Raw genomic sequence first — 20,666 nt, 5'->3', positions numbered from 1 at the left:
GAAGCCTGGCATGCTGCATGGAGTTCCAAGTGTTGGACGCAACTGAGCAATTGAACTGAACTGACTCTTAGTGAAACTGTTAAGTATCTCAAGCACTATCCTTTATATATACATAAGTGTGAGTGTGTGTATACATATGTGTGTGTGTGTGTGTGCGCGCGCGCGCGCGTGTGTTAAGGATACCCAGGAAAAGTTCAGGTGACCATGTTGAGTTGGGTTATGTTGCAAAGTGAAAGGACAGCAGCAGAGGCTATGTGACCAGCTCATACCCTATGCAAATAAAGTCTGAACAGCTGCAAACTAACTCTTTTCATCAATCCTTGGTGTTGCAAGTGCAAGTGAAGTTGCTCAGTCGTGTCTGACTCTGAAACCCCATGGACTGTAACCTACCAGGCTCCTCTGCCCTCTACCAGGCTCCCTGGAATTTTCCAGGCAAGAACACTGGAGTGGGTTGCCATTTCCTTCTCCAGGGGATCTTCCTGACCCAGGGATCAAACCCAGGTCTCCCACATTGCAGACAGTTGCTTTACCATCTGAGTCATGGGGAAGCAACATCTTGGTGTTGAAACAAGTCTTAATCTCTGCCCCTAGAAAAAGTTGAGTAGAATTAAGTGTGATATATGATTCATGCATCATCATCTAGCTTCCTAAAACTTAATAAAATTTTTACAACTTTAAGTAATATCTCTTGAAAATAATTGTTTTCAACCATGGCTTTGACAACAGCACAGGAAACTCAAACTTAAATTCTGGCTTGTGAGACATATATTTATAATCCAGGGCTACTGAATGTGTTGCCTTGGCATCATTATACTTTTGAACTTGAACCAAATACATGCTATGACCTATACAGGATGCATTTTCATTTTCCCTTTGAATAACACATCTGCTATAATTTGGGCAGATTTGTGCATTTGGGGTTATTGACATGCTTCAGAAAAGCCAAAGATCTTCTGCATTGAGATGAACTTCTTTGAGACTACTTGTGAGTCACTACATATGTTTGTGGGCAGCTGGGTTCTGTGGCCAAATTTGAAGCACTACTTCAAGCTGGAGCATGCTACCATATGGAGAAATGGTTTCCAGCCAAAACATCTAATTAACAGTGAATCGAGATGACCCTGCCTTCGCGCTGCCACGTGGAAGTGCTGAACCAGTGACAAAGCGAAGACGAGTGTACTTGCTACCAGACCAGGTCTCTGCCCCTTTCCATCTGGCCATGGTAACACTCGATCTTATTTTTACCATCCTCTCTCGCTCCATCTTATTGCACTCCATATGGAGAGAGGCGGTAGATACATGGGAAACGATACATATTTGGGAGCAAATACAATTTGGTTGGCAAAATTTGCCTCTTATAGGACCAACCTGAGACAACTTACCATTAAGCATTAAGCAACTTACCATTAAGAAAATAGGGAAACATGAAAACCATAACCTTGTTTTCATAAGTGCAGGTGTTTTGTGGCTATTTCTATTAATGCTTTTTGAAAGGCTGCATCCATTAACAATGAAAATTCCATGGAGGTATAAAGCAATGTATTAATGAGAGGAAAGGAAAGGGGAATATACCCAAAACCTATGATATAATTGCCCATTTCTTGACATTATTCCAGTTTTTGAAACATAATCATAAACATGATAAATTTAAAATGCAGAAGTTATGGAACATCAAAAAGAACAAAACATTCATTATGATAAGAAGATCATTTCACAGAAGAAATCCCTAAAGTAATATCAAAAAAGAAAATACTTATCACCACAGGTTACATTTAATACTCCTCTCACAAAAAGAAAAGATCAGCCTTAACAGCTAATACCAAAGGCAGAACATGTCTCAGTAATGAATCCCAGGATATTTCCATGAACAAAAAGAACCAGAAATAACAAATGTTGTCAGTGCTAATAAAGAAAAAAGGGACAGTTCAAAAGAAGAACATCTCCTTTAATTAACAGCATCAACCGTTTTAGAATGCAAGGTTAACAGCACTACCAACCAGATCTACATTGTCTGATACACTTCACATTTTGTTAACCGATTTCCTACCTTAATCCAAGTTTTGAAAAAAATAATACCAGACATTATTATGATCAAAGAGAATTTTTTGGACCTTAAAAATTCTTCCATCTCTTTATATCTGATTGTCAAACTGGCCTATATTTTTCATGATCCAGGAGGCTGCATGTAGTCTTTGAAACAAAGTATCATTTGTTCTTATACCAATTCCACCTATTTAATATTTTTAAAAACAGTAGAATGTGATTTCCTGGATGCCTCATAACCTAATTAAGAGGTATTTAATGCAGTCATTTGTTTTTGAATTACAGAATACCAAATAATATTTCCTTGTCTTGCTTTTCTATTTTCACTACAATGAAATTTCAGTAAGGGCTTCCCAGGTGCTGCCACTGGTAAAGAATCTACCTGTCAGTGCAGGAGATACAAAAGACTTGGGTTCAATCCCTGGGTCAGGAAGATTTCCTGGAGGAGAAAATAGCAACCCACTCCAGTATTCTTGCCTGGAGAATTCCATGGGCAGAGGAATCTGGCAGGCTACCGTCCATAGGGTCGCAGAGTTGGACACAACGGAGTACACACATCTCACTAAAATGAACTATGCATAAATGCTGGGTAGGCATACTCTGAGATGATGATGACTTTTTTTCCCCCAAGTTTTTCTGGGAAATTACAAGTAAACAGTCTTTAAAGATGGTTTTCATTAAAAAGGCACCGTGGTTAAATATCAACTACATGCAGATACACTCATAGTTTGTTGTAAACGGCACATTTTAAAAGCAACGATCAGAGATGTCTGTCTGCTTCAATCACCCTATTCAGTGAGTGGGGCTGGTGTTCCTCTCAGTGGGAGCTGCCATCTAACAACACTTCACAGTAGGAGCCCAGTTGGATGATACAAACTGGGATGGAAAAGAATGTCTTTATGTTCAGAAAGATTCCAAGCTCTAGTCAAAGAGTCCCATGATTTATCTTTAGAGGCAAGCACTTTGTTAACTGAACAAACTCTAGCCAGATGTTAATTGAGCATAAAATTACAAAACTTGGCTAGCACCACGGCAGATTGTAAATCCACTGGATAGAAGCTAGGTTGACTTCTGTGTCCTACATGGCACCTAGCGTGATTTGAGTGGTCTATAAATACTGAGTAAAAGGAACTGGGAAGTATTTGGAGTTCAAAAATAACTTCTAAAAAGAATGTACCATAGCTAGTCTTATATTCTTCTCACTAGCATTTTACCATTAGCTACTGTTACCGTATTCTGCCACTTACAAAATATTTTTGAGATGTGTTAATATAGCTAATCTTTGCACCAAATACAAGCTAAGTACTATTTTCCTTATTTTCCTATAAAGAACCTAAGACTCAGCAAGCTTTCCCAAAAAAGAGTGATATGAACTAGTAAAGTTATTATGTGAACCATACATACTATTTGCTCAGAAATTTCTCTGAGGAAAATCCCTCAGAGATAGTCTCAAAGCCCTTTGGTCTATTTTGATCAGTAAATTCATACACATACTCAGCTAGAGTTGGGTCAGTATTAATATCAATTAACCCATATATTGTATTTATTTGATCCCCAGAACAGTACTAGATGCTTTTAAAGAATGTAGGTCTAGATCATTTTCTTAGCTATGTTTACAGGTAGGCCCAGGACTGTGACCAAGACCCTTCAAATATCCTTACTGAACTCTGTTCATCCTTTTTGCTTCTTACCTCTTAATATACATGTTGAGAGTATTCAATACCCTCAGTCTCCAACCTGCCATCATCTGCTCTCTGTGAACTAATTCCCTATTCTGTAATTGCAACCATCATCCTTCTACCGAAATGGCTGCTTTAAAAGCACCAGCAATCTTTGAGTCAACAAGTACAAACATCTTGTCTTGATCCTCATCTTTCTAGGCCTTTCTACATCTTTTAACATTCCGTTGATTCTTTCTTGTTAATATTTTCTTTTCTGAATCCTCTGTAAAATGTCTTTGTTCCTTGTGGTTCTGCTGTCTGCCTGATGGCCTTGCATCTTTGCACCCACAACTGTAAACTCTCTACTGATGATGCTTCTTTTGAGTTGGATAACCAGCTTCAAATTCAATAGAACGGAACATAACTTGTCCTCTCCACTGAAGACTTCCTTCCTTTCTGTCTTGCCTATTCTAAAAATAGGTTTATTATCATTCCAACAAAGTAATTGAAGACTTTGTAGTTTCTCTTCTGGCTGCCAAGAACCAGAACTTCTTTCCTCACAGTTGCTGACCTTTTTTACAACATCGTTTGAGCACATCTTGTTTAAATTACTATGCCAAAAACACAACTTAGTGGTACAGTCTTAAAATCTCACTTAAAACTATTCAATGGGCCCCTGTCCACTTCTTACTCCTACTACCTAGTAGGAGTCTTTTAACAGGTTTCTGACGTCTTCAGAAAAATTCCTTACTATTCCCCTTCATTCAAGACAGCATGACGTAAAGAAGGAACTTTGATATTTCAGATTCTCTTCCCTTCAAATTTATGCCTGAATTCACAGCTTCTTTAAAACTAGAATGCATTGATCTCACATAGGCTGCACTAATAAATCATTCTGAAAGAACCAGAACAAATGCTAATTTTCCATGTGGCCTTCCCTGATTTTCCAAAAAAAATACATCTCTTCCCTATAAAGTCCTTTAAAACTTAGCCATATCATTCACATATCATACATTTTTCTTCCTTTTTGAATTATTTCTCAATATGCATCGGTACCTATCTACTAGGTTACTTTATATAAGTCTATCTTTATGCAGGCCTATGTATCTACCCATCATTTTATCATTATTTACCCTTCTTAACTTGAAATACTGATTCCAGAATGTTATACACTTCTTAAGATGAGGAGGAATTTCCATTCATGCTTACTTTTTTTTTTTACACATTCAAAAGCACCTTACATATAATAAAACTTCTAATTTGATGTCTAAATAATTAAATTGTGTTTGAATCAGGAGAAAAATGTTTATGAAGAACATTAAAAGTGGCAGAACTCAAAGGGTATAGAAACACAAAAGGCTCATCAAAGGGATCTGAACACTGACATCAGAAAACCCAGAAGAATTCAGTTCTAAAAATTAAGGATCAATGACCAATCTAGACTTCAATGAGCCTAGGGATGAGTAGAAAAGGATCGCCAGAGACAGAAGCCATGTGAAGGATCCAACTATCAAAGAGGAAACATGGTCAGGGACAAGTCCAGAAATTATAAATGAAGAAGTAACATGACCATATTTCAAAGCTAGCCAAAGAGCCAATCCTCTGGACCAATACTGGTTAGATCCAAACTTTTCCTATGATTCTTCCTTCAGCCTTGTACTCTTATATCTTGACAGTGTCACAATTCAGGGAGACCCTAAAAGCAGCAGTTTCTTCTAAGCACCCTTTCCACCACCGCCCCCCCCCCCCAATATTTCTTCTGTCAGCAGGAGCAGGGCTGATAACAAATACATGCAGGATGCGGCTCTAATGCTAATTCATGATGTGATAACCACACATAAGGGACTGAGGACGTTGACGAGAGCCCAAGGCTGGGGTCGGCAGCATGCAAAGGACACAAGTCATGTGAAAGTGTAAGTGAATGCAGCCACTGATTTACCTTTGCAATGGTAGAGCACATACCAGACATTGAGCTGAACTCCAAATATAGAACAAAATGAGTCAAGCATGGACTGCTCTCAGGGAGCATGCAGTGTGTTGGAGGATCTTGACAATAAGTCGACCCACACAAAGATGTGTAGCTAAATGCTGAAAGTACAATAGAAGAAGCAATCAAGGGTGCAGAAATATCAGCTGGGTGAGTGGGGCAAGTTATTGGTTACTTAGAGAAGCTGCTTCAAGAAGGTGATAATTGAGCTTAGATAAAATATGGAAAGCTCTTTGATACAGGAAGCATATTCTAGTTAGAGAAAACATCATGAGCAAAAGTAGGAACGTTAGTTCATTCAAGAAATCTAAACAAAACAACTCATTTGCTGGATGGTGAGGCAAGGGAGTATGGCTGGAGATAAGACTGGCCAGACAGGGAATATTCAGATATCTGGGTGCAAGAGATGGACAATAACAGAAACAATTAGAATGAGCAATAAAAGCCAAAGCACCTTTATGTTTATATACCAAAATGATGTGAAGCTTGAGTTGTCAGAATTCAGGCAGTCTTTAACTAAACACATTACATGACCTGTAAACTCTGACTGTACATTATACCAGACCATATTACATACTCTGACTGCATTGTTATCACTATTAGTAACTATAAATACTTTATTTTTGGTTTGGATAATGGCTTATGAGTCGCCAAAACCAAACTCAGGCTCTCCTTACCTACCTCCAAAACTTTCAGACTTGGTCTAATTTAGAAGCACTCTTCAGTCACTTTTTTTGTTTTTTTAAACTACAAATTTCTCTCTTCAGAAATGACATTCAGTTGGCATCTTTGCTTCTGAAACACATTCTGAATTCAGGGTCACAGAGATGTCATTTTTAACAACACATTCTAGCTCAGAGGAAATTCTGAGTGTCTGTTGGGTTAATTGCTTCCAAAAGAGAGAGACAAACGAGATGTTCCAATAATATGGAGGAGCTGTTACTCCTTTACTTGTGAAGTATGCTCAGCCTTCTGCCTTTGGGGTTGCATTTCTCAGAGAATGAGAAACGCATTCCTTCCCTGAGGCCACAGGAAAGCCAGGGAGTGCACCGAGTCCAAATGCACGGCGAGAATCCAGAGGACCTGCAAAGCCTCCGCCCTTCTTCTTGAGGGACATCATGCCGATCACTAGCACACTGTCTTTCTTTCCCCCTTTGACACTCCTGCCATCTGCCTGGGAGGGAGTATTGAGCAGTCGAGATCCTAGATGCTCTGATGGCTTGCTGGGCCATTGGCAAGCTTGGTCTCCTGGCCGACGGCTCTCTTTTTCTGAGAGATTGGTTTTCACCCTGAATAGAGAGTTAGAGTCGAATGCATAAGTGTTCAAGAAAAAGGATACTAAAAATTCCAGAAAGCTATTCATGCTGCAACCTCCAGGAAGAGCAGAAACTAGAAAATTTCACTGAGGATCATAAATTAAACGAGGGTCTTAAGTCAAACCACTAGGCAGCGGCCAACTACTAAGGTTCTCATTTTTAAACTTCACTTGGTGTCAAAAATTGTCTCAAGAAAGAAACCATTTACAGTGCATTAACTTTGAAGAAATGACATCTTTTCTAGATCAGAGCCTGGCGTTCCTCTCAGTCTCTACGTAAGATGGAGTAGGATTTTATTCACCTTATATATTATGGGTTCCATATACATATACACACACATTGGGGCCCAATTTTAATCCTAAACTTGTATACAGGCATGCTGTCTGGATATCATCATCAAACACAACGGTGGAACCACAAGAAATATAACTAAATAAGGTTTCTTCTTTTTTTTTCTTTTTGCTGAAAAATATTTGGTTTTCTCATGAGTGAAAGGGAAGGAACTGCGATGGGGAAATAAGTCCTGACGTACAGTCCAGGGAACTCCTCTCTGGCTCCTAAGGACAATAACCTTGTTTTATCCCAGGCTCTCTGGGGCACAGGGAGCAGGCTACATCGCTCTGGGCCTTGAGAGATAACGCAGGACACAGCCTGGGAACAGGACGTCACCGCGCCGTCAGTGAGAGCCCGCTGCTGCTGGGCTCTGAGGGTGGTCCACCCGTGTCCCTCCGCCCTCCTCAGATGTCATCTGCGGACACGGATGGCTCCCTGTAAAACATGGGGATGGCTTCTGCATCTCCCCACTGGAGGTCATTCTCTTTCTCCTGGAGCATGCTTCTTTGCCCTGAGTAAGGTGATTCTGAGGCACGTTTCAACCTGATTTTTAGAGAATCCCTGGGGGAGTGCACTTTTATTGCCCATTCATGACAGAATCCAGCTGTAATATCTACTCATGCATATTCTTTACGTCATCTAGCAGTAGCCCATTAAATGCATTATTTATCAGCTTGCCCTTCTTGCCTGTCTTCCTTCTCTACTTCCTTATTACGCTTCCTAAGATCAGCCTCCAAATAAACTCCCTATGTCCACATCCTTCATGTGTATCTTTTGGAAGAATCCAAAATGAAACAGTTACCCCTAGGTACTCCTCTCTGAAATCATCAGAGGGCAATCCTTGCACAGAGACCCCTTTACTCATGAACAGTACATGGTGGTAATGACAGCAGTGAGCCCTGCACTGACAGGAGATGGGCAGGAGTGGAACAAAAATGAATCAACAGGGGCTTCCGTGGTGGTCCAGTGCCTAAGACTCAGCACTCCAACGAACAGGGAACCCAGGTTCCATCCCTGGTCAGGGAAACTAGATCCCACACGTCGCTACTAAAGACCCTGCATGCCACAACTAAGACTTGGCACAGTCAAATAAGTAACTTTTAAAAATGAATGAATGATTCAAAAGTATATATGAAACTCTTTGCAGCTAGCTTCAGGAATGCCAGAGAGGGAAAGTAAAAAGAAGCAAGGTCTACCTATGTTATGAAGTCAGGGTACCTCTGAGTAGAGTGATTTATTACTGTCAGAATAAAAGCACCATGAGAGCTGAGGGGTTTTTGTTCAGTGCTGTGTATTCCACCTAAAACAGTGTCTGACACATGTAAAGTTTCCAATCAATATGTATTGAATTAGTGACTAAAAAAGACCACTTGAGAAAATGAAGGTGGATGAAGAGTGGGAAAATTGCAATACTATTTACACATGTGTATACATATGCATGAATTCTATATATTACACATAAAAACATGCACAAATACACACATGGAAACTATGGCTCCCAAAAATACACCTTTCATTTTTAAGTAGCATTTAAACATTACACGTTTTAAGCCTATGCGTTTAGCTACATTATTTATGCTTCAATACTGCCTTTGCAAATACATACAGACATTCACACACCCACACTTAATGTTAATATAAGTGTGTATACGTACATAATTCAGCTTATCTTTTTTCCAACTCTTCTTACTGAGCAAGAACTAGGCCTTAAATGACTTTGAAACCTATCTCTGTTGGCACCGGAACTCCAAACATGCCACCACATCTCTTCTTTGCCATTTTGTCTCCTCCCTTCCTCTTAACCATCCTGTGCAAGGTCCTCCTACGCCCCTCCTCAGTATCCCAGCTCTGGAGGAAAATATGAAAATGATTCAGACCCGAGACACTTATGGTGTAGAAACATAAAGTTGTAAAACAACACTGTACTTGTTTCTGTAAACTAACACTTCTAATGAACTATTACGGAGCTCAATCATTTTTTCTTCCGTTCTTGGTTAAACGGCTGCCTACTGCTATGTAGAGTGAACAGAGGACTCTAATTCCAGTTGTTTCTGACGGCTGCTTTGTGTCCCACTGGGTCATAGGCACATAGGTGAACAAACAAAAAATGTATAACTGTCTCATCATGAGAACCCCAGATCACGAAAATAACCCGTAGCTTCAATTTAGAAAATCATGAGAGCATTAGGTCCTACAGACCTTATAACCTGTGCTATTCCTATTGCCATCAGTTCCGTTTTGTTAGTTGTACGCTATCTTCCAAAGAGAGTCATATTTCCTCTGAGTTAGAAAAATCATTTCATTGTCACGCTTGTTCAGTCCTCCCTGGAGCAGGAACTGGTGTAATATTTGTGTCTAAGCTTTAATATACTATTTTCTCTTTTTCTTTTTATGGTTTCAACCTTGACCTCTGACTTGAGAGGTCACTGTTTTCATCACTAGTGTTTCTCCAGATCTTAAAGCAGAAGTTACATGTCCCATACTTATGCAGAATGACCTTGATAAGCTACATATGCCACCATATTAGCAATCATTTTTGTTTGACATGGTGTAACCGCACCCAGCATCAAATCAGAACCCATAAACCAATAAATTGTTTTGCTACTTGACTGTTAGCAGAATGCTAAGAATGCTGAAGCACAACTCAAACAAAACTAAGCTGAAGTTGCATTTAAAGCAAGTTCCCTCAGTTAGGGGGGGAAAAAAAAAGACACTAGGTATATTAATGCCCTTCTCAGAAGATGAGTTCATCCTATCTAATATGCATTAGAAATAATCTGCTCATTTGATGAAAGGTTTGCGAGGCATGAATAAAGGGCCAGGCTGCTTGTCTACAGCAGCAATTAACAGAATCACACAAAGCCCATTTCACTGGCCTATTTTCTCAAGCCAGTCATCAGTGTAATTACCCACATTAGAGGAGTTTTCTGAGCTTGAGGAGAGGTTCACAAGTCAAAGGGAGCTGAAGTTCACTCTGGAATTTAAATAACTGTTTGGTTTTAATAATTCTTCATCAAATAATCTCTAAGGTATCAGGAGAAATTATTCCCTCTGGTCTCTATAAGGAATCATCATTTTGGTGTTGCACTGGCATCAACTCAAGGTGATACGAAATCACTTCAGCATTTTTAGGCAGCCTCTCCAAGGGGATTATGCAGATCACATTCTTGGTAAAGAAGGAATAATTCTGCCCAAATTCTGAGCATGGGCATATGCCAAAAGGTGAAGTTCTCTGCACATATTTTAATGAAGGAGTTATGTACCAAAAAGATAAATGTGCCGATTCACAGGTTTACAAATGCAGTGTTACAAAAGCAACTCTCTCCCTTCACCTTATACTCGTTTTTATCACTGTGAAACTTACTGGTCATTAAGTATAATATGGCTAACGGTGGAAGAATCACTGTATAATTCACAAAAATAATGAATTAATGAACACACACACACAGACCACACATATCACTTACTCATGGTATTTATATGAAATACACCAGTCATGATGTATCCATTTATATCTATTTATCTTATTTCACAGGGAGGGTCCTTTTGAAAATGATGGGGAAGGTTAGAAGGTAACAGTGAGATTTATATACATTCACGCATGTGTGCAAGTGTATATATATGTGCAATTTTCCTGTTGAAAATTTAACATCTTTAACATCATTATAGTGGCTCAGCATCAGTGAGCACTGAAACTGCCCTTATTAAACTAGTAAAAGAGACCAATCTCTTCACAGATTAGATGGTTAGATTTAGACAGGCTTTTTCCCAGGCATTTCAGACCAGCAACAGAAAAGCCTAAGAGAAAGATTTTTCATAGTTCTTATTATAAGTATAATGAAATGAAATATACTTCTGGCCAATTTCAACAAGGTGCAATTGGTATTTACGTAGGAGACACTGGCATAAAGCTAGTTTTTTACGATGCACTGAGTGAGGTCTTAGCCCAAGACTTTAAAGTCCCTGAAGTCCTATGAAAATCTGATTCCTACAGTAACTGCACTTATATTAATTATGAAGAAAGGACACCCCACCACACACACCTCCACCCCAGCTATACTTCAAACATCACAGTGTGAAAACTAGCCAAAAGATGGAGAAAGAGTTGCTCAAATCTTTCTTTACCCTCTGCATATTGGCCCAAAGGTGCCCTTTTTTTAGATGAACTGAAAGATGAAAAGTGATGATGAGGAGATGGCTGATAATAGTGGATATCCACATATTGCTGAAATTATTCTGATTATCATATCTAAGAGATAATGTGCACTCCTGTACCCAATGAGTGGTTTATTTTTAGATGCAAATTGATCTCATCTTTGATTACCAATGGTAATTTATGGTGAAAGATATTACAATTCAATCACAGACAAGGGAGTAGTCATTCTGTAGCTCCAGAGAGCTGATGCTTTTTCAAAATGCCATTGCTAACACTACTGCGTGCATTCAACAACAAACAAATATTCGTGCTACATTTACAAAGAATTCATGGGGAAACATGGAACTCACTTCTACACGCCAGGTAAGTGAACAGAACTGAGACCGGCAGATACAAGTATTTCTGATTTCCAAAGCTCATCTACATGACTGAACTCTCGCCTGTGTGTGCACACGCATATACATGCACACACACACATGCAGAGTCAGATTTACCTAATGCTACCTGAAAGTTAATTTAATCTTTTTCTACTTTCACCAACACTCTCTGCTTATTTGGTTATTAACATCTTTTCAATTCACATTCACCCACACGTGCACCAGCACACAAACAAAAGTAACTGGAGTGCATTTTGATCATTTCCGCTCTCCTGATGCCCAAGGCAGATGACTGCAGGACTGACTCAACCATGATTATCAAAGTTAGTGAGAGGTGCAATGAGCACGCCAGCCTTGCTGGAGTTCAACAAGGCATCAGATTTTCAGGGAGCAATAATTAAAGCTTTTAATATTTTTCAGATCTATCAAAAAAGTTGTTTCAAAAAATGTAATATAAACAATGTTTTTGAAATGATGTGATCATTGTTCTTCAAATTATTTTTTAAGAGAAATTTCGACAATGACCATGTGATGGTCCATAGGCTTTTGGTCAGTGGATCTAGCCCCACCCATCAGCAGGCTGACATCAGCTTTGAGATTCCTAGGTCCCTGCAGACAGCCATGCCAGGAACCAGCCCCATCCACCAGCAGGTCAGCACTAGATGACAGAACCAGAGTCCTGCAACCACCCATGATAGAAGCTGGCTCTGCACACCAGTGGACCATCACCAGCCCTGGGACTCCCAGGGCTCTTAACCAGTTGCCTCTTAACACAGGCCTGCCAGTCAGCAGATGCCACCTCCACGTAAGGCAAGGCCTGGCAACCAACCTGGCAACCAACCTGACTGGGATCCAACCACTCCTATCAGACCAGCCACTTGGTCTGCTCAACACATCAGGACCCATGTAGCCCCACAGGCAACATCCCGAGAAGACACAGCTCTGGAGACCAGAGGAGAGGGCTCTGCTGAGGTGCACAGGACTTCTCCCACAACAGATCACTTCTCCAAGGTCAGGAAACGTCACCAACCTGCCAAACACACAGAAATAAAAACAGCAAATCAGGAAAAAGAAACAGAGGAATATGATCCCAACGAAGGAACAAGAAAAATCCCCCAAAGACCAAAATGAAGCCGAGATAGGCAATGAAGCCCATAAAGAGCTCAAGGCAATGATCATAAAGATGTTCAAAGAACTCAGGAGAAAATTGGATGAACAGAGCAAGAAGTTAGAAGTTTTTCAAAAGAGTTAGAAAATATAAAGAAGAACTAAAAAGAGATGAAGAATACAGTAACTGTAGTGCAAAAGACATGTTAGATGTAGATCAGATGATACAGAGGAAAGGATCCATGATCCGGAAGATGGAGTAGTGGAAATCACTGAAGCTGAACAGCAAATAAAAAAAGAGAAGAAACGAGGAGAGTTTCCTGGTGGCTCAGACAGTAAAACGTCTGCCTGCAATGCGAGAGACCCTATTTTCAATCCCTGGGTTGGGAAGATAGCCTGGAGAAGGGAATGGCAACCCACTCCAGTACCCTTGCCTAGAAAATTCCATTCATGGAGGAGCCTGGTAGGCTACAGTCCATGGGGGTCGCAAAGAGTCAGACATGACTGAGCAACTTCACTTTCACTTTCAGGACACAATTAAGCACTAACATTTACATTATAGAGGAAGCAGAAGGAGAAGATGAGGAGGAGGAGAGAGGGGAGAGAGGAGGAAAAGGAAAAAGGATATACACAGAGAGAGAGGAAAAGAATGTATTTGAAGATATAATAGGCAAAAACTTCCCTAACCTGCGAAAGGAAATAGGCATCCAGGTCCAGGAAGTATAGATAGTCCCAAACAGGATCAATCTAAGTAAGATTACACCAAACACATTCTAGTTAAAACAGCAAAAAATAAAAATGAATATTAAAAGGTCCTGGATTAAATTTACATCAAAATCAATACTACAATGAGAATCTGGAGAAAAATAATATAGATTGAAAAAAAATTTGAAATCTGGGATACATAAACTTTAAATTCAAAACTTCCTAAATCTTCAAATAACAATGTGACAACAGGCACTTAGCATGTAGAATCTTTTTTTTTTTTTAACCCTATATAGAATAGAATCACTAGTCCCTATTTTATTTATTCTTCATTTCATTACAGGACTATTGTGAAGCTAAAACAACACATGTGAAAACATGTGAGAGAAAAAGCATTATTAAACAAATATATTGTACACCCTGCAAAACACATATACACAAATGTACAAAAGGACAGTCATGATATTTCTGATGAATTGTAGCATTTCAACATCAACTCACCTTATATATTTTTATATTTTTTTATTCACTAAATCTCATTCTAAAACTGTTTGATATATCCTGCAAGATGTTCCAAGAAAAAGAAAAGGACCCCTGTCCAAAAGTTCAAGACATAAGAAACCCTATTCCTTCTGAGATATATATCAAGCATACTAGCTAAAGTCTCTGAGAAGCCCTATAGCCTAAAAAGTGTTTCAATTTTGATTCTCTGAGTATCCACATTTCCTTGACTTTGCAACATACTTTTTGGATGTGCCATCCAGTAACATCTCATCTGACATCGAACTGCTAGGTCCCACAGGACAGTTTACGAAACACTGACCTACATTATTTCTACCACTCTCACTTATGACTTTCTCTCTCTGTATGAATGTATTATGGTATTAACAAATGTACCTGATTCAGTACATGCAAACTTTGTTATTTTTCCTGCAGAACTGAGACAGGAGGTAGATAGGTGCCCCAGGGTAAAGCGGTTAGAGATTCATTCCTACGAACTGAAACTTCAAGACAAGCATACCAGGACAATTAAGAGAGGAGGTTGGAACTTGCTCAGACCATGTATTACTTGTTCCTGAAGTCAGGGGACCTCCCCAACCACACATGTGCAGAAAAGGCATCTTGGAGGCCAAAGGGAAGTTATGTCAAGGGACATTCTACCCAGATGCCTTTTCAGTAAAATCCATCTTGGGTAAGAGATGAATGTGCATACATGGGAGGATCCAGAGATATACCAAATATGGACTGTGAACCAGGCAACTCAAAATGACTGGCTAAAAGAAATTCAGAAGAAACACCCCATAAAAGTAATTCAAACTGCCTCGAGGGTGCGACTCAGGGACTCTCCCTGAGTTCACGATGTGTCTATCCACAAGTACTATGCTCTTTTCCTCCTAATGAAAACTCAACTTGCTTTGCTACTTTCCGGCTTTGGGGGAATTCTTTCCCACAGAGTCGTAGGGCAAGGGGTCTTGTCACTGAGCACTGGTCTAGTGGCTAGGATCTAGTGCTTTTACCACGGCCACACAACCCAGTCTCCGGCTGGGAACTGAAGCCCTCCTCCCAGCCATTGCAGGCCGAGGCCACCGGAGATTAGAACTACACTGTCCAAAAGGGTAGCCCGTAGTCCCTGGAAATGTGCCAGTTCCAAATAGAGATCTGCTTTAAGTATGAAACCATAGGGCTTCGCAGGTGGCACTAGTGGTAAAGAACCTGCCTGACAATGAAGGTTAGACATTAAGACAGCCCGGTTCGATCCCTAGGTTAGGAAGAGCCCCTGGAGAAGAGAATGGCAATCTCCACTCCAGTGTTCTTTCCTGGAGAATCCCATGCACAGGAGCCTGGCAGGCTACAGTTCATAGAGTCACACAGAGTCGGACATGACTGAAGCAACTTAGCATGAACCATATAGCCAACATATAGTCAGTTGTGTCTGACTCTTTGCGACCCCATGGACAGCAGCATGCCAAGCTTCTCTGTTCTTCACTAACTCCTGGAGTTTGCACAAACTCATGTCCACTGAGTCGGTGATGCCATCCAACCAACTCATTCTGTCGCCCCCTTGTCCTCCTGCCTTCAGTCTTTCCCAGCATCAGGGTCTTTTCCAATGAGTTAGCTCGTCACATCAGGTGGCCAAAGTACTGGAGCTTCAGCTTCAGCATCATCAGAATATTTAAGGTTGATTTTCTTTAGGATTGACTGGTTTGATCTCCATGCTGTTAAGGGACTCTCAAGAGTCTTCCGATTAATCTACCTGGTTCTATTTATTAGAAAACTTAAGGTAACATGGTTTATATTTTTGGGTCATTATACTTTTATTACTATTGGACATCATGGCTATAAAATGTTTTTAGAAGTTGTCAAATTCCAACAAAATATAAAGAAGAAAATGATCACTTTTAGTTTCATCATGTATGGGCTTTCACTTTGAATCTTTCAGTGTATTTTCTGATGATTATTTCTCTATGGATTTTTATCACATCTTATCAGAATTAGGATCATGGTAAGTACACACACATAGACAGGTAGGTAGGTAGGCAGACAGATATATGCATACACACATGGGTTGATTCTTAGATAATAGATGGAGTTCTACTAAAACCATCCTTCTGTACTTTATTCTGAGGGCTGTTCAAGATGTCAGACTACACACTCTACTTTTTCCTCTCCCTTTTGTTGAGCATAAAGTCTTGAGTACAATTAACTTCAGGACACAAAATCATCTAGGAAACATGCACTGTGAAATAACCATCAAGCCCAAGGATTTCACCAGGATACCTCTGAAACGAGTCTGGTTTTAGAGGCTCCTGGTGACCTTGGAAGAGAGGAAGACCATCTAGGCTCAAACATAAACAGGATAAGCCAGGAAGAATTCTTCTGCTTATCTGCCTTTTGTCTTAAAAACAAAAAACACAAAACCACATATAAATCGAATCCCAGCTTGCTGCTGCCATTTATTTAACGAAGTTTTAGAAAAGCAGAAACTTCACTACAGTTGGTGATTTATTGCCAGGGGAGTTCAAGAAAACTCCCTTATGTGAGCTATTCATTTTCTTGTTCTGAGCATCCCAAATCATCTCAGCAGAAGGGGATGCATGTCCCTGACCTTGGCTGCTTTCTCGAGTTTGGGTTTTCATTTGCTAAATAGGTCACAGAGCATTGTTTATTCTGGTCTACAGCTCAGGAACACAGTGGGGTTCCCTTTCCTGGCCTGCCTCTCCCTTCCTTCTTCTCCAACCCCCAGCCTCTGGGACTTGCAGACGCGCTCAGGCAGTTCAAACCTGGCCTGAGTCCACAGCAACAGCCAGTCTCAACTGAATGAGATCCTCAATGCCTCTACTCAGTCTAGCAGGCAGGCAAATGAATGGAAGATAATCACGTTCGAAGGTTGACGTTGCAAAGATCAGACCTTGTTGACTGGATTTTTTTACCTTCTAAACTGTCTGTTTTAAGCACAAATAGCTTTTTCCTTTCCAGCATTATTTTTATAGCCTCTTTCTTCCCCCAACTTTTTCAATTGCTCAATCTCTGTCACACATTGCAGGGATAGTAATGGTATCAAAATAATCCCACTTTGTTTACATAAGGTTTTTAATCAAAAGAGCACCAACTATTTTGTGGATGATTGAGTATTTTACTCCAGCTGTGAGGCAAGGGAAAAATAAGAGAGGAAGGTTAACATATAACCAGAGAAAAACCTCATGTGTCTATATCTTCTCTACTCAACTTGCTTTTGTTTTGAATAAAACAATGTCAGTCTTCCTATCTTTTTATACAATGGAATCCCCCTTTCCTGCTTTCTCTCATTTTTATAATTCCATTTATCTCCTCTTAGTGTATCAATTATACTTTAAAAAAAATTTTAGTAGTTGCTCTAGAGTTTACAATACACATTTTAAACTAATCTAAACCCACCTTTAAATGATACTATAATACTTCAAGTGTTGTGCAAGTGGTTTATAACAGACTATCTTCAATTTCTTTTAATCATTCAATACATAGTTGCTGTTAATTTGAACAGTTCTTTTACATCAATTAATAATGAGAAATAGATTTTGTTTCCATTTAATTCTCTGATGCTCTGCTTTATGGAGATTCTGAATTTGTGATCTGTATCATTTCCTTCTCTCTGAAGATTTTTCTTTTTCTTTTTTTTTTGCAGGGCAAGTCTGCTGGTGATGAATCTCCACAAAGTATGTGTTTGAGAAAGTCTTTATTTCTCTCTTATTTTTCCAGGGTAGCTTCTCTGGACATCGAATTAAAGGTTATTATGTTTTCCTTTTAATACTTTTTAAATATTTCACTCCATCTGTTCTTGCTTACAAAGTTTCTGATGAGAAGTCTCCTGTAATTTTCTCCTCTTCCCTACTGAATGGGAGCAGATCCCACCCAATATAAGCCACTTTGCCATAATGATTATTCAGAGCTGAAGGTAACAAAAACAAAGGAACACGAGAAAAGGTCTCTCTGCCCTCCCCATTCAGTCTAAAAGCAGGAGGTAACTTTGTAAAGGTGGTCTCCCTCCCTTCTCTACTAGAACAGAAGTTAATCACGAAAGACAACACTAGACCCAGAGACTGCACCAGAGGAATCGAGTTTGGGTTTTCATTTGCTAAATGAAATTTAAAAACTAGCCTTCATCTTTCTTTAGCTTCCCCCTGGGTCTACCTTTCCACAAAATGCCACCCTAGTAATTCAAAGTCCGTTTCCTTTGTCTTGTCACTTCTCTAGAACCCATTGTTCCTCTGTTAAGATGCTATATAAGCCTAAGTTCTAACCATCTCTTTGAGTTACTCATTACTGAGAACCCATGGGTACATGTTCAATGCACATGTTGATAAAGTCATTTTTTCTCTTGTTAACCTGTTTGTTGTCAGTCTAATTTATAGGGACCCAACCAGTAAGCCTAACATGGGTAGACAGAAAATAACTTTTCCTCCTCTGTACTTTTCGATAAAGCAGGACTGATGCCCTCTCTGGCTTCTTGAGCTGTCTCTTTGTCTCTCATTGTCAGCAGTCTGAACATGATATGACTAGGTATGTGGACTCTTCTTCTTTCTCTTTCTGGTACTTACCCTTTGTGCTGTCTGGACTTTCTGCATCTGCATTTTGATGTCTGTTACTAATTTTGGAAACATATCACCCATTCTTACTTCCAATATTTCTTCTGCTCTCCCTTCTTTCTTTCCTTCTTCTGGCATTCCAATTATAGTGATACTAGTATCTTAGGTTGAAATTTTTCTATTGGCATATCGTCAAACTCACGGATTCTTTCCTTGGCTATGTCATCTAATGATGCGTTTACCAAAGGAACTCTTCATTTCTGCTATTTTGTTTTTTCTAGTATTTTCTTATATTCTTTCCTAAAGTTTCTTTCTCTCTTTTATCACTCATTTCTTCTTGAATATAGCCTACTTTGCCATTAGAACTCTTATCACATTAATCTTAGTTCAATTCCCTGTGTGATAATCCGACACGAGTCACATCAGAGTTTTTCTGATGTTTGTCTCCTATATGTGTTTCTCTCTTTCTTCTTGGCATGACTTGTAGCTCTTCATTAAAAGTCAGACATGCGGCATCAGGCAATAGGATCCGAGGCACGTGGGCCATCAGTGTGAGGATTTATCCTAATCTGCTGAGAGCTGGGGTTGTGTTTAATGCCTGCTATAGCTGCAGGTGCCAGAGTCTCCAACACGACTGTCCTTGGTTTTGTCTCCCTGCTACAGCCCCTGGGTTTCCCTGAATATTTTCCCTCAGAGTCTGTCTTGTGACTCTTTCAACTGTAATCCACTGTTATCATATAACACGACAACTTATCAGTGTGGTGCTAAGTTGTGACAGACAGGGTTTTTCTGTAATCTTATAGAGAGCTTATAGAAAGTCTTTCACTGGGCCTGGGTCTCTGGCCTGTGATATTCACAAGTATATTTCTAGGGGTATACGTTTTGTTTCTTTTTGTTTAAACCCTCCCTCCCCTACCCTCTTCTCTGACTTCAGTGTTTCTCTGTCCTTAAATCTCTAGACCCTGTTAACTGTGAGCCCCTGTCCTTAGGTAAACAGAAAGCTAGAGGAAAATGAGCCTGAAAGGAAAACCCTTATTCCCACTGTGAATAGCTACCAGCTGTGTACAAAGAATGGGTCTCAGCTCTGAAGAACTCTTTGGAAGTGTATCATAATGGTTTTTTTCCCCTCTATTGCCAGAGGCTTGAGGGAGTGGCAATCTTCCTCTGATCTTCACTCACTAGGACACCCTGGTAGGATTCTTGGAGGTAAAGGCCACAGAAGTATGGGGGGGGCCCCTAAGACTGCAGCTACCCAGTCCCATGCTGTCCATACGCAGACTCGAGCAATTTTTTTTTTCAAAGCTACACTTTAAGTTTTCCACCCAGTGATGGCTGCAGCTACTCCTGCTCTAGGTAAGCAGATCTTTGTTGGATCTGCTATTTCCCCAGACTCTGGGTTGGCACTTTACTCAGCAACCTCAGTTCGCTGACACATCGGAGAGAAGTCACTGATTTTCAGTTTGAACAGCATTATCTTGTAAGGACACAGTGACAACTTCCAAGATTTTTGCATATCATAACTGAAACTGAGAGTATCTCCATAATTGAATTTTCACATCTTATTTGTAGTAAGTCTATCCGAAGGAGGATACTTCATAGTGTTTGATCACAGATGAGTTTGGGCATTGCTGTCATTCAGTAATGTTAATCATCTGTCAGGTTCTCTTCTACACTATATATTCATTATTCTCTGTTAAGCAAATATTTATTGTGTGCCTGTGGGAATAAGATATACCAAGGTCCTCTTTCCTTGCTATATTCACAAAATCCTCTGAAACTAAATTTCCAAGTCAGGCCATACTAAAAGGCCTGGCATATTAAGTTTTACTATTAATATATTTTTAAAGCAAGTATACGACAGTCTTAACTCAGTCTTAACTCAGTAGTTGTCCGTTGATTAATAAGTCAAAGAAGACAC

At 39.8% G+C, this 20,666-nt stretch overlaps 1 protein-coding gene across 1 annotated transcript in view; it reads right to left on the bottom strand.

Moving 5' to 3' along the window:
- Positions 1–505: 505 nt before the first annotated feature.
- Positions 506–20,666, bottom strand: part of LOC136166986 (uncharacterized) — a 66,789-nt gene continuing 46,628 nt past the window's right edge. Inside the window, exons 3-5 of the mRNA XM_065934078.1 lie at positions 13,668–13,753; positions 12,715–12,903; positions 506–587 (exon numbers count right to left, since the gene is read on the bottom strand). Of these exons, the coding sequence (XP_065790150.1) occupies positions 575–587; positions 12,715–12,903; positions 13,668–13,753 (288 nt within the window). The 3' untranslated portion in view covers positions 506–574. The remainder of the gene's footprint in view (positions 588–12,714; positions 12,904–13,667; positions 13,754–20,666) is intronic.

The sequence above is a fragment of the Muntiacus reevesi genome, chromosome 4 (genome assembly GCF_963930625.1).
Source record: "Muntiacus reevesi chromosome 4, mMunRee1.1, whole genome shotgun sequence".
NCBI classification, from domain to species: Eukaryota; Metazoa; Chordata; class Mammalia; order Artiodactyla; family Cervidae; genus Muntiacus; species Muntiacus reevesi.
Note: the sequence above shows the minus strand (reverse complement) of the source record. Positions and strands in the feature narration are given on the sequence as shown.